Here is an 11,675-nt window from a genome sequence, read left to right as displayed (position 1 = left end):
CACTTATACAAAAAAGGAAATCTCCATTAATGTGGAGTAAATGAATAATAAAATTTAAAGTAATTTAAATTACAAGTTGAGATTATCTGAAATAGATTTAAGTGTTCACTTAGAACACTGCCCTATTCTACCCCTTCAAAACAGACAGCATCAGACAATAACATAATAGGTAATTCAAAGCTAAATCATTTATATCACCTATGACATCAATGCTTTATGTTAACCAAGGAAAATTTTATTTGAAATTGCTTGCCTGTACATTATTTAGCATTTAAAAATTGAGTTATGTAAAAAATTGCTATTTACAAGGTGCTATTCCCAAGGTGATTCTCTGGGAAATCAAACAAGATAAATGAAGTAACAATTGTAAGACTTGGTTTCAAATGACATGTATACCAATTAATACATACCTTCTTATTTGGGGAGGAATTTTTTTTTTCTAACCTATGAGTTAATGCTGTCAAATTATTTTCTTAGTGGTAAATATAAAATTGACATGGAAGACTGACAACTAATCCTAGAAATAATATTGAATCTAATTAATGCCACCTTGTCACATGTTCATATGAACTATGACAAAGAGTACTGAAGTAAAGATTTATGCAGTAAGACGCAGGTGCTGCTGCAAATGCGTTTTCAGCTGAGTTAGGAATCGATCACTTGGCTTCTCATTTGTTATGCTTACATACTTGTATAGTTTTAAGTATGCTATACTAACAGTGCAGGAATTCTTGGATTAGACATTATCTTGACTTATATATATATATTGGATTAATGGTAAGAATGAGCACCTTGCTAGAAGAGAGCTGGTCAGAATGGAGGAGGGAGAAGTTGGGGGCTGGCTAAGTCAAGTAAATTTCAAAAGCCAGTAATGGGATCCTTAGTGAGGAATGTCACACTTAAGGCACTAGTCTATGCCTTAACCACATCATGTTCCTCAGCTATAATTTCAGGCTCAGACTCGGGCTCTGGCTCTGTCTCCTGCTCAAGATCAGTCTCTGGCTCTGGCTCCAGCTGGATCTCCATATCAGGCTCAGGTCCTGGGGCAGACTGTGTGGCAGACTGTAGCCGGGGGTTAGCCTCATATTCTGGCTCCAAGATGGCACTAGGATTGGTGTTATGAATAGATGGTGGTAGAGTTGATTCTAGCTGGATAATATCTTCAGTTGGAATTGCTTCAGTCTCTCGGGTTTGGTTCAGTTTTGTCATTGGTCTATAAGAAATAATTACCAGGGGACAAGAGTTAGGGAAGTGTTAACTTGGAAACTTCATGTGGAGCTATACACTCTCGCTTGTGTGACATATAGGTCCTAGACTGGGACATTGGTTAATTCTGATATTCTAACTCACTCTTAGACTGTATGTGTCACTTTTGGAGTTCATAAAGATTACAACTTAACAATATGAAAGATCAGGAAGAGGGACTAACATTAAAAGGTAGGAAACTACCTTAAATATGGTGAAAGAGTCCAAGAATCTAATAAGGTATGGAAGGTCCAAATCCATAGCTTAGATGCATATCTGTCTCCAACTCCATTTATCACAATACTTGGCTCTTGGTTAGTACCTGATACATATTTGTGGAATCAAGAAGATGGAGAATAAGCAAGCAAATGAGTACGAGCTACACTGAAGAAAAAATAGCAGAGTAGTTAAGAGCATTGTTTGTGGACCTGGCTGAATTCTGATTTCCCTGGGCCCTATACACTTTTGCCTCTATGGGCCTCTTGTTCATTAAGATATGTATAATTATAATGATAATTTTAGAGGTATGTTAATATTATATCTTAAAACATTTTCTCAGGTCTAAAAAGGTTTGTTGTGATGATTAAATGAGATGACAGACATAAAGTACTTCGAATAGACTCAGGCATATGGCTCAGTAAATAGCCATCCTCACAATTTTTGTAAAAGCATATGAGAGCAGGCAGAAAGCCATCCTGGATAAATTATGCTGAAGGGAGTACTTAAGAATCACTGATTGAAAGATATACCCAAGAGAAATTTGTATTCAGGTAAAGACAATAATGTGGACGGGTGGGTGTATTCAAGTAAATAAAGGCTTACTCAAGTTCTGTGCTGGGGTTAGAATCACTCTTCTTTTGCTTTGCCTTAGCTTTTTTCCTTGCAAAGCAGACCACAAAGACGATGATAGCAGCACCTATTAGAGTACCAATCAAGGCACCAATGATGACCCCAACTTCTGGATCTGGAGGAAACATACAGATAGCAAAGTAGAACATACTGGCATTTCATACATGTGCATTTGTGACTGGTGGTGAATATTCAAAACATTTGCATAACAGGGAAGTGACATGTATACGCAAAGAGAATAGAAGGCTCTAGAATTCTGCCAGTTGGATTCCTAGTGGATGAAGAAAGGCAGATGGCATGTGTAGCTTAACATTGACAGTTATACACATAAAGCAAAAAAATATGACCACTTGGCAGGCAAGTTTGCATTTAAAGCAGAGTTTAGGAAGGCATGAGTTGAAGAAAGACCACAGCATTGCCATCTAGTCAGCAGACACATGCTGGTATAGGCAGGGACATTTCACTAGGCTTTCTCATAGGCTAGGTGAAATAAAAATAAATAAATAAATAAACCTTGTCTAAAGCCTTATTATTCCTCACACACTCATTGATCACAAAGGAGCCCCCAGCATTCTGGCCACTGGGACAGGCTATGGCTATTTGGATAAACAGGCATCTGGTTTATTACATCAGTCTATGGAAAATTTGAATGAGTGTGAGACAATCCAGCTGAGCACCAGACCTTCAAGCCTGGAGGTGTTGTCCCTCACAAAGCATGTTTGAGTCATAAGCCAGCCAGCCCATCCCCATCCACTTCCCCTTAAACAAGGATGAACAATTTATATTTTAAACTTAGAATCTACACAGTGTCACCTCATAATTCCTTTAAATGATTATAATTAAAGGGATACATGTAACAGGTTATGGTGGTACATGCCATTGATTCCAGAACATGGGAGTCGAAGGCAAGGAGGTTTACAAGATCAAGGCCAGCCTGTACTACATACATAGAAAATCCTTGTCTCAAAATAAGACAAAAATGGAATACATGTGAATAATTAATCCTAAAACTCTAACAAAAAAATAACAGTTTATTGCCTCACTCTAATCAACCACTCTTGGTCCTTTTGCAAGAATGTTCTTGGCTACATATTTCTACTATACTTGTGCTTGAATATTCAGCTTATTTTCTTTTTGGTTTTTCGAGGTAGGTTCTCACTCTAGCTCAGGCTGACCTGAAGTTAACTCTGTAGTCCCAAAGTGGCCTTGAACTCATGGTGATCCTTCTACCTCTGTCTCCCCAGTGCTGGGATTAAAGGCATGCGCCACCACGCCCATCTTATCCTGCTTATTTTCAATGGTCATCATTTCATTTTGACTTGTCTACACTCGCCTCATACACTACCACACACACCTAATATAATTATAGCACGTTTTAGTTAAACTTTAGATTAATAAAATTTAAATACTGTTCACAGTTCAGGAGCACCCATACTGTTAATCTTTCTTATACAATGTTGCAAAAGTTTTGCCCTAAGGCAAAAAAAAGCCTTATCTGGGGATTTGTTTAGTTTTTAAATGCAATATTACTTATCTCAAAATTTATAAGAAATTATAATTTCCCTTTGACAGATACAAACACTTCAGATATCTGCTTCTTATGTTTCCCCCCTCTCAGAGACATCCTTTCTACAACATGGACCAATTGCCCTTCTATGTTTGCTGCCCTACTTTTATTCTCATTCAAAATCTTCATTTTACAGATAAATAAACAGGCTTTATAAGTACCTTCAAGAACCAGCTCATGTTGTTCTTGGTCAGTAAAGCTACCCCAAATCTATAAGCACAAGTATTCATCCTTTAGTGTCTTATAGACCCCATGTAGACCTACATTACAGCATTTAACACACTTCAGTTTTGTTTGTCCCTGTAGCTGAACGGTAAGAGTACAGGACATATTTCTTCTTAACCTCATTATATGCAGCAGGTATAGCTATATACAGTCTGTATTTAACAAATGCTTTAAGAAGGAGGGAGTGAAGTATGGAGAAAGATAAAGTAGGTGAACGCTGGATATCATTGGAAGCATGGCTTAAGAACAAACCTTAAGTGATTATATCTCTGGGAGGGCAGAAAAGAATTGAGTGAGATCTAAAGAAAGACAACAAAAATGAGCATGGGAAAGAACCAAAAGTGGTATGAAAATAAAGGAGCAGCCTTCACGACAAATAAAGAAGAAAGCTCAGCTCCATAAAAAGCTGAAATTCAATGGAACTTGCCTTCTGTGAGTATGTCCTGCATTAAAAATACAACTTCAAGATATGTTAGGAAAAAAAGTAATAGATAAGTGTTGTTAAATGATAGGAAATTTGACCAGACATTGTTTATGAGGGATTGGTCATGGATTGGCCCATTTTTCGAACTGCAAAGTCCGTATATATGATGCTTAGAGAATAAGTACCTTTGATCAGAAATATTGAAATTTATGGTCATCCTAGCTCTGTGCATTACTAAATGGATAAACCTGGACAAGTCATTTACCTCTCTGAGCTTCAGGATCCAATTCAGTCAAATAAAACTAATGTATTGTGTCTCCATTAATAGGGTGATAGAAATGGTCAAATTAGAAATTGCTCATATATCACCTAATCAAGTGTATGGGACATAATTTTCTAATAATAGTAATAATAATGAACAACAGTGTTGTGGTTGTAGATAAAACTATTTTATCATCACTGGTAGATTTTTCTTCTTCTCTGTCTTGACATTTTAAATTCTATGTTATTAGCATATATTAAACTGTACAAAATAATGGGTTTCATTATGCAGTTTTCATAATGTACTTTAACCATATTCATACCACTGTTACTTCCTTCCTTTTGCCTGCTGTCCCTGATTCATTCTTTCCAAAGGGTACTCCTTCTACTCTCATATATTTAAAAGAATTAGATTCTGCCTTGCAGGTGTAGTGGCACACCTATTTAATCCTACCACTTGGGAGGCTGAAGTAGGAGAATTACTATGCATATAAGGCCAGCCTCAGCTAGTTATTTCTGGGTCAGCCCAGGCTACAATGAAACCTTGCCTCAAAGAAATAATCTGGATTCTGGGCTGGAGAAATGGCTTAGCAGTTAAGGCACTTGACTGCAAAGCCAAAGGACCCAGGTTCAATTCTCCAGGATCCAAGGTGTTGCATGCATCTGGAGTTTGCAGCAACTGAAGGTTCTAGAGCACCCATTCTCTCTCTTTCTATTTACCTCTTTCTCTCTCTCAAATAAACTAAAATAAAATATTTTAAAAAACAAATCCAAATAACTTAAAAAAAAAACCCTAGATTCTGCATATGAAAGCAAACCTATGATGCCCTCTCCCCAGCCCCTCTTTGGTTTTTTTGAGGTACGGTATCACTCTAGCCCAGGCTGACCTGGAATTCACTATGTGGTATCAGGGTGGCCTTGAACTCACGGTGATCCTCCAACGTTTGCCTCCCGAATGCTGGGATTAAAGATGAGTACCACCACTCCTGGCTCGATGCTTCTCTTTTGGAGTTAAGCTAGTTTCACTTAACATCATAAACTCTCGTTTCATTCTCATGCAAATTACATAATTTTATTTGTCTCTAGGCCAGAATAAAACTCCATTTTGGGGCTGGAGAGATGGCTTAGCGGTTAAGCGCTTGCCTGTGAAGCCTAAGGACCCCGGTTCGAGGCTCGGTTCCCCAGGTCCCACGTTAGCCAGATGCACAAGGGAGCGCATGCGTCTGGAGTTCGTTTGCAGAGGCTGGAAGCCCTGGAGCGCCCATTCTCTCTCTCTCTCCCTCTATCTGTCTTTCTCTCTGTGTCTGTCGCTCTCAAATAAATAAACAAAAAAAAAACAACTCCATTTTGGAAAAACAAACTCCAATGTGCATACATTCCACAATATCCTTAACTGATTGCATAACTTTTGTGAATAGTACACATCCATAAACATGGATGCGCAATTATCCCTATGGCATGCTGACTTAGGATCCTTTGAATATATACTTAGGAGTAGTATAGCCACATCATATGGAATTTTTTTTTTTTTTTTAGTTTTCTGAGAACCCTTCCATTGTTGTTGCTCAAATTCACTTTCTACTCAGTGTATAAGGGTTTCTTTTCCTTGCCTGCATTTATTGCTTGACTTCTTGATGACAGTCATTTTTGTACAGCAATTTCCTCTGAATTTAAACAGTCCATCCTGTGGTGAGATTCCTTAAGACTCAGGAAGTCCCAAAGCTCACTGGTCTCAAGAAACAAACATGTTTCAGTATGCAGACACCTTACAAGCCTCAGGAAGCTCCTGAATTGCCAAAGATTTACAAACCTCCCTCCCCCTCCAGTTTTTGTAAGGAGTGAGAACTGCCTTGAAGGAGAGAGACTGCCATTCCATAAGTCATGGCTTTTCAGTGATATTGCTGCCTTGGAGACTTCCTTGCTCCTAAAATCAATGGTTCACTAAGCTAGACTTGGGTGGAATCATGTCTTTGGTTTGTTTTAGTGCCCTATCTAGGATAAGGTGTAAATAAACATATGTTTCTGTCTCCCCAGGAAAAGTTATCTCCCCAGGAAAAGTTAACTCCACACCATCTAAAAGGGGTGAAATGGAATCTCAACACAATTTTGATTTACAATCGCTTGATGGCTAAGGATGTTAAAATTCTTTTCATATATTTTTTGGCAGTTTGTAATTCTTTTGAGAACTGTCTGTATAATACCTTTACTGGTTTCTTGATTGTATTATTTGTGTTTAAGTTTTTGAAGTCCTTATGTATTTGGCATATCTAATTGAATACATTGTTAAACCTGTCATAAGAATGGCTGACAAAGATGTTTCCCATTCTGTAGGCTCTCTCTTCTCTCAATTAATTGTTTGCTCAGCAGAATATCTTTTTGTTTAAATTTTATTATTTTTACTTATTTATTTGAGAGAGAGAGAGGGACAGAGAGAAAGAGGGAGGTAGAGAGAATAGGCTCACCCCTGGGCCTCTGGCCACTACAAATGCACTCCACACGCATGTGCAATCTTGTGCTGGGAACTGAACCTGGATTTCTTGATTTTACAGGTGAGTGCCTTATTCACTAAGCCATCTCCTCAGCCCCATAATCTCTTTAATTTCATACAGTTTCATTTGTCATTTCTTAGTTTTAGTTCCTGGGCTATTGAAGTACTTTTCAAGAAATTTTAGCTATGCCTATATTTTAAAGTGTTTTCACTATGTTTTCTACAGGAAGATCTTAATAAGGCAGTTAAAAACCAGAAAGTTTGCAAGCTATATGTTTGGTAGGGTCTCCTGGGTTTATTAATAGCATCATAAAGAGAAAACTAAACTAATACTATCAATGAGAATTGTTTTATTTATCAAAGGAAAATACCTACTTTCTAGACATTTTGTGAAGCTTAAATTGTACTTAAAAAATTTAGGAAACATATTCCCATGTAAGAATTGGACAGCAGGATGGGTCCTTTATTGTATCAGTGTATCCATAAAGCATACAAATCTCTAGAGAAGCAGAAAGGACTACCAGATAGTCAAACTACTCTGCACAGCTGGCTGCCTGACTCAGGGAGAAACTGTGAAAACCATATGGTCAACTCACGTGAATAGGTTAGGTCAATTTCACAGGAACTATTCCCAAGGCTGTTGATAGCTGTACACTGGTAATAACCTTGTTCAAAATTTGTCAGATTTCCAATAACCAAAATCCCAGTGGCTGAGTCTGTCAAAACCAGGAAAGAGATTTTTAAAATTTCTTACATGGGCACAAATTATGTCATTAGATCACTTAATGCAAACCTGTTTCTCCATAGTGGCCTCTAGTGTTTAGGGTCCAGCTAGGTCACTTGTGATATTCCGAAAGGACCTCTAGGATCATGGCCATTTTCTTCGTGCTTACCACCTGTCAACTGATTTCTAGACTTTGGGAAGTAGACATGCCACAATAACTATGAGAAGGCTCTCACCCAATTAACCCTGACATCAAGGAGATAAAAAAAAAGACTGAGCACTAAGAACTAGTGGCCAGCCACTGCACACTCAGGCTGTCATCCATACTGAAGGGTTAGGGGACTTTCTGGCCATTTGGCTGTCAAGGACAATACTCACTGAAACTTTCTTTCACTGGCACAATGTTGCTTCCCTCAATTCTGTACCAGTAGTAAGCAGGTGATGGTGTTCCAAATGCAGAGTGGCAAGACAGGGAAATAGGATGACCTGCTTCTGGGCTTCCTTGGATCCTACAAAGGGGCTTGGAAGGTTTGACTGTAAGGCAATGACAAAGAGAAAATTCCAGTAAAATGAATGCAGTCTGTGACAGCTACAGTCCCTTCCTCACATTTACTTTGTTTCTTACTATTTCTTAATTCTACAACACACATTTGAGCAGTTTTCAGTTGTGCCACCAGGTGGGAGTAGAGCACTTCAGCTGCAGGGCCCATCTAGTCAGTGGGATATTAAGATTCAAATAGTGTCTCTTCTGTCTGCCTCCTCCCCAGATTTATAAACACACATTTCCGTATTGTATTCGAAAATACGCCTTTATTAAAACAGCCAGCGTAAGCAAACTCTTAAGTGGCTAGAAACATAACATGTATTTTAAGCAGCCTTAAATGAAAATATAGCCCTTAAACAGCTTCTTACTCTCTTTTAAAAATATTTCATTAACATTACATTTTTCTTTTCCTTTGTGAGTCATTTTTTCATATATTCATCTGTAGGTGACACATAATGGTTGTGAGGTTTAAATTCGCCTGTGTCCCTCATCGGTAGGTGTGTGCTATGTTGCACTATAATCTCCATTCAGCTCAACAAGCATTTAGTTCTGTGTCTTCTGTGTCCCCAGTACTGGACTAGGCAATGCAGATGCAAAAGGAACTTGGGCACAGTTCTGAAGTGGAGTGGGAGAATGATGGGAGATAAGGTCATAGAATGGCAGAGGCCTTCTCTTACCGGGCTTTGTATTCCACATATTTTACACGGAAAACAGGGAGACCAAACAACGGTTTAAGTAAGGCACTGAGAATGGCCATCTTAACGCTCTATATGGATCTCTCTGACACCATATGTGCCTGAGCCAAGGGAAAGGAAGAGATAGATACAAGAAGTATTAAGCAAGTAGAGTCAATAGGATTTGGTGACCAATTGGCCATAAAGCAAAGGAAGAAGGTGAGATTCTGAGCTTTTGATTTCGGCAGCTGGGTACATAATCTTGTCATCACCCGAGATAAAGAATGCATGTGGAGGAACAGGTTTTAGCGGAAGGATTGATAATGAGGGCAGTTCGGAACATGCTAAGTTTTACCTATTTGTTTATGGAAACACCTAAGAAGTTAGGAATATGAATATCCCCATACACTTTACTTAGCACCACTTATTCTATCCATAATCACACACAGAGATATAATTTCAAGTTCTATACTTTCCAACTCACCTAGAGCCTCATGTAGCCCAGCCTGGTCTAGAACTTTCTACATAGCTGAGGATTACCTTGAACTCTTGATGCTTCTGCCTGTACCTCCTAAAGTACTGGGATTACTTGTATATGTCACTATCCCTGGTTCCTCCTTTTAATTGACGATGTTCTTTAAATTGGGCAAGTCACACCTTAAATGCTTTGGACAACTCAGCCCCCCAGCTGTTTCCTGGAACACAGGTAAAAGCAAAGTTCTGAATCTATACAAAATCCTAACTAGCTCTGCAACTTCTACCCTAAACATGTTGAGGCAAGTTACTGAACTCAATCAAATTTAAAATTGACTCAGCCATGAAATGTGAATAAAAGATTATCTAACCTTTAGCTCATCAAAAGATTAAATAGAATACCATGCATAGGACCTTGCACATACAATTGCCATTAGCCATGGGCAAGGATGAGTCCTACTATTAATCTTCCAATTTCCGCTATCATAGGCCATCTCAGACTAGCCATTTGTACACATAAGCAAAAAACGGACGCTAATATAGTTGTAACTCTCTGAAATTCTTCACTAAAAAATTTTCTTTTGGGCTGGAGAGATGGCTTAGCAGTTAAGCGCTTGCCTGTGAAGCCTAAGGACCCCGGTTCGAGGCTCGGTTCCCCAGGTCCCACGTTAGCCAGATGCACAAGGGGGCGCACGCGTCTGGAGTTCGTTTGCAGAGGCTGGAAGCCCTGGCGCGCCCATTCTCTCTCTCTCCCTCCATCTGTCTTTCTCTCTGTGTCTATCGCTCTCAAATAAATAAATAAAAAATTTAAAAAAAAATTTTCTTTTGACTTAAAGAACTATTTTATGTTGAGCTCTTGATTCTATCTTCCTTACCAATGACTTTCTGAGATGGGAACAACATGATTTATTTATTTTAAACTAGGCTATTTAACTTCATTCAACTATCACTAGGTTTACATGCTTTCTCTTTTCTTAGAAAAGGCTGGAATGTTATAGCCTTTATAGCAAAATTTTAAAAAATGAACAGAAAAAAACGTGTGTTTCATCACAAAAAGTCAGACATCAGGACTTAAATGAAATTATGGAGAACAAACTGATAGGACTTGCTCTCATTCCTTGGGCTCAGATTCAAACTCAAATTGTTTCTTCTTTGCTTTTTGATAAACATATTCTTCTCCCTCTTAAATTAACAAAGCACTGGGTGAATCATTCTGAACCAAGTCTCAAACCTATATATCTTCTAAACCCACTAAGAAGTGAGCTGACATTTCATCTTGTTAAGGTCCCTAGGAGAGCTTGGATGTTTTACTGGCAAAGCCATTGATCTACCCTTTAGCTTTATTAGTTTCTGCAGACCTGATGTGGGAGGAAAAAAAGGCTCACCTTAGAAAATAAATAAAAATGCTTCAGTATGTTCTCAGACCTCTAAAGTAACCATTTTATTCATATGGGCCAAATTGTGCTCATTCCAAATGCACACATAACAATATTCAGACGTGATCTGGAGTTTTTTAGACACTGATTTTACAAGGTTATCATAACTAATGAAAATCTCTCAAATGAATGGCCATCCAAAACCACCTGGTGCTTTGCTCACCGTTTTCTTCACCCAAACTGTGCTCCGCCACCTCTGTCTCTGTTATGCCGGACACAGTCTTGCACAACCCCCCACAGCGGTACAAAATTTGCTTTCCCTGATAAGCCTTGTCTAGTTCCCCTTACATAGCTTTCCCTCTAGGCTGTCAACTGCTTTCTTCTCTTAACTCCCACTAGAAACATTTATGGACATTGTCTTATTTAGTAGATTGGACTTCTGGAAGGCTAGAACCCTGTCTTTTACATATTCCTATCTCCATTATTTAGTTCAGTAACTGACACATAAGTTCAGGATTTGCTACAAGAATTCATGAATGCACAACCAAATATACAGAACTGTTATCCATACTAGGTAAGGAAAGGAGCCAGAAAGACTCATTGACATGAAGAGCCATCTTTAGTGAAATAGCAATATCTCTCCCATAACTGGTCTCCCTTACCTGTCTGTCTACACTGGGCTTCAATCAGGGTAAACTGGTGCTCATATACAGTGAGATTTGAAGACTTCAAACAGACTTTACAAATTTCAGAGAAAGTTTTCAATCTCAAATTTCCAGAAAGCCAAATTTCATAGGATGCCTTTGTTCTTCACCCAATTTATA

General features: G+C 38.4%; 1 protein-coding gene across 1 annotated transcript in view; it reads right to left on the bottom strand.

The window, feature by feature from the left end:
• Positions 1–263: 263 nt before the first annotated feature.
• Vsig1 (V-set and immunoglobulin domain containing 1) overlaps positions 264–11,675 on the bottom strand; it is a 34,795-nt gene continuing 23,383 nt past the window's right edge. Inside the window, exons 5-8 of the mRNA XM_004658960.2 lie at positions 8,162–8,317; positions 7,656–7,775; positions 2,068–2,209; positions 264–1,213 (exon numbers count right to left, since the gene is read on the bottom strand). Of these exons, the coding sequence (XP_004659017.1) occupies positions 913–1,213; positions 2,068–2,209; positions 7,656–7,775; positions 8,162–8,317 (719 nt within the window). The 3' untranslated portion in view covers positions 264–912. The remainder of the gene's footprint in view (positions 1,214–2,067; positions 2,210–7,655; positions 7,776–8,161; positions 8,318–11,675) is intronic.

Source organism: Jaculus jaculus, chromosome X (genome assembly GCF_020740685.1).
Source record: "Jaculus jaculus isolate mJacJac1 chromosome X, mJacJac1.mat.Y.cur, whole genome shotgun sequence".
In the NCBI taxonomy this organism is placed as follows: domain Eukaryota; kingdom Metazoa; phylum Chordata; class Mammalia; order Rodentia; family Dipodidae; genus Jaculus; species Jaculus jaculus.
The sequence above is the reverse complement of the archived record's forward strand: the minus strand, read 5'-3'. Positions and strand labels throughout refer to the sequence as shown.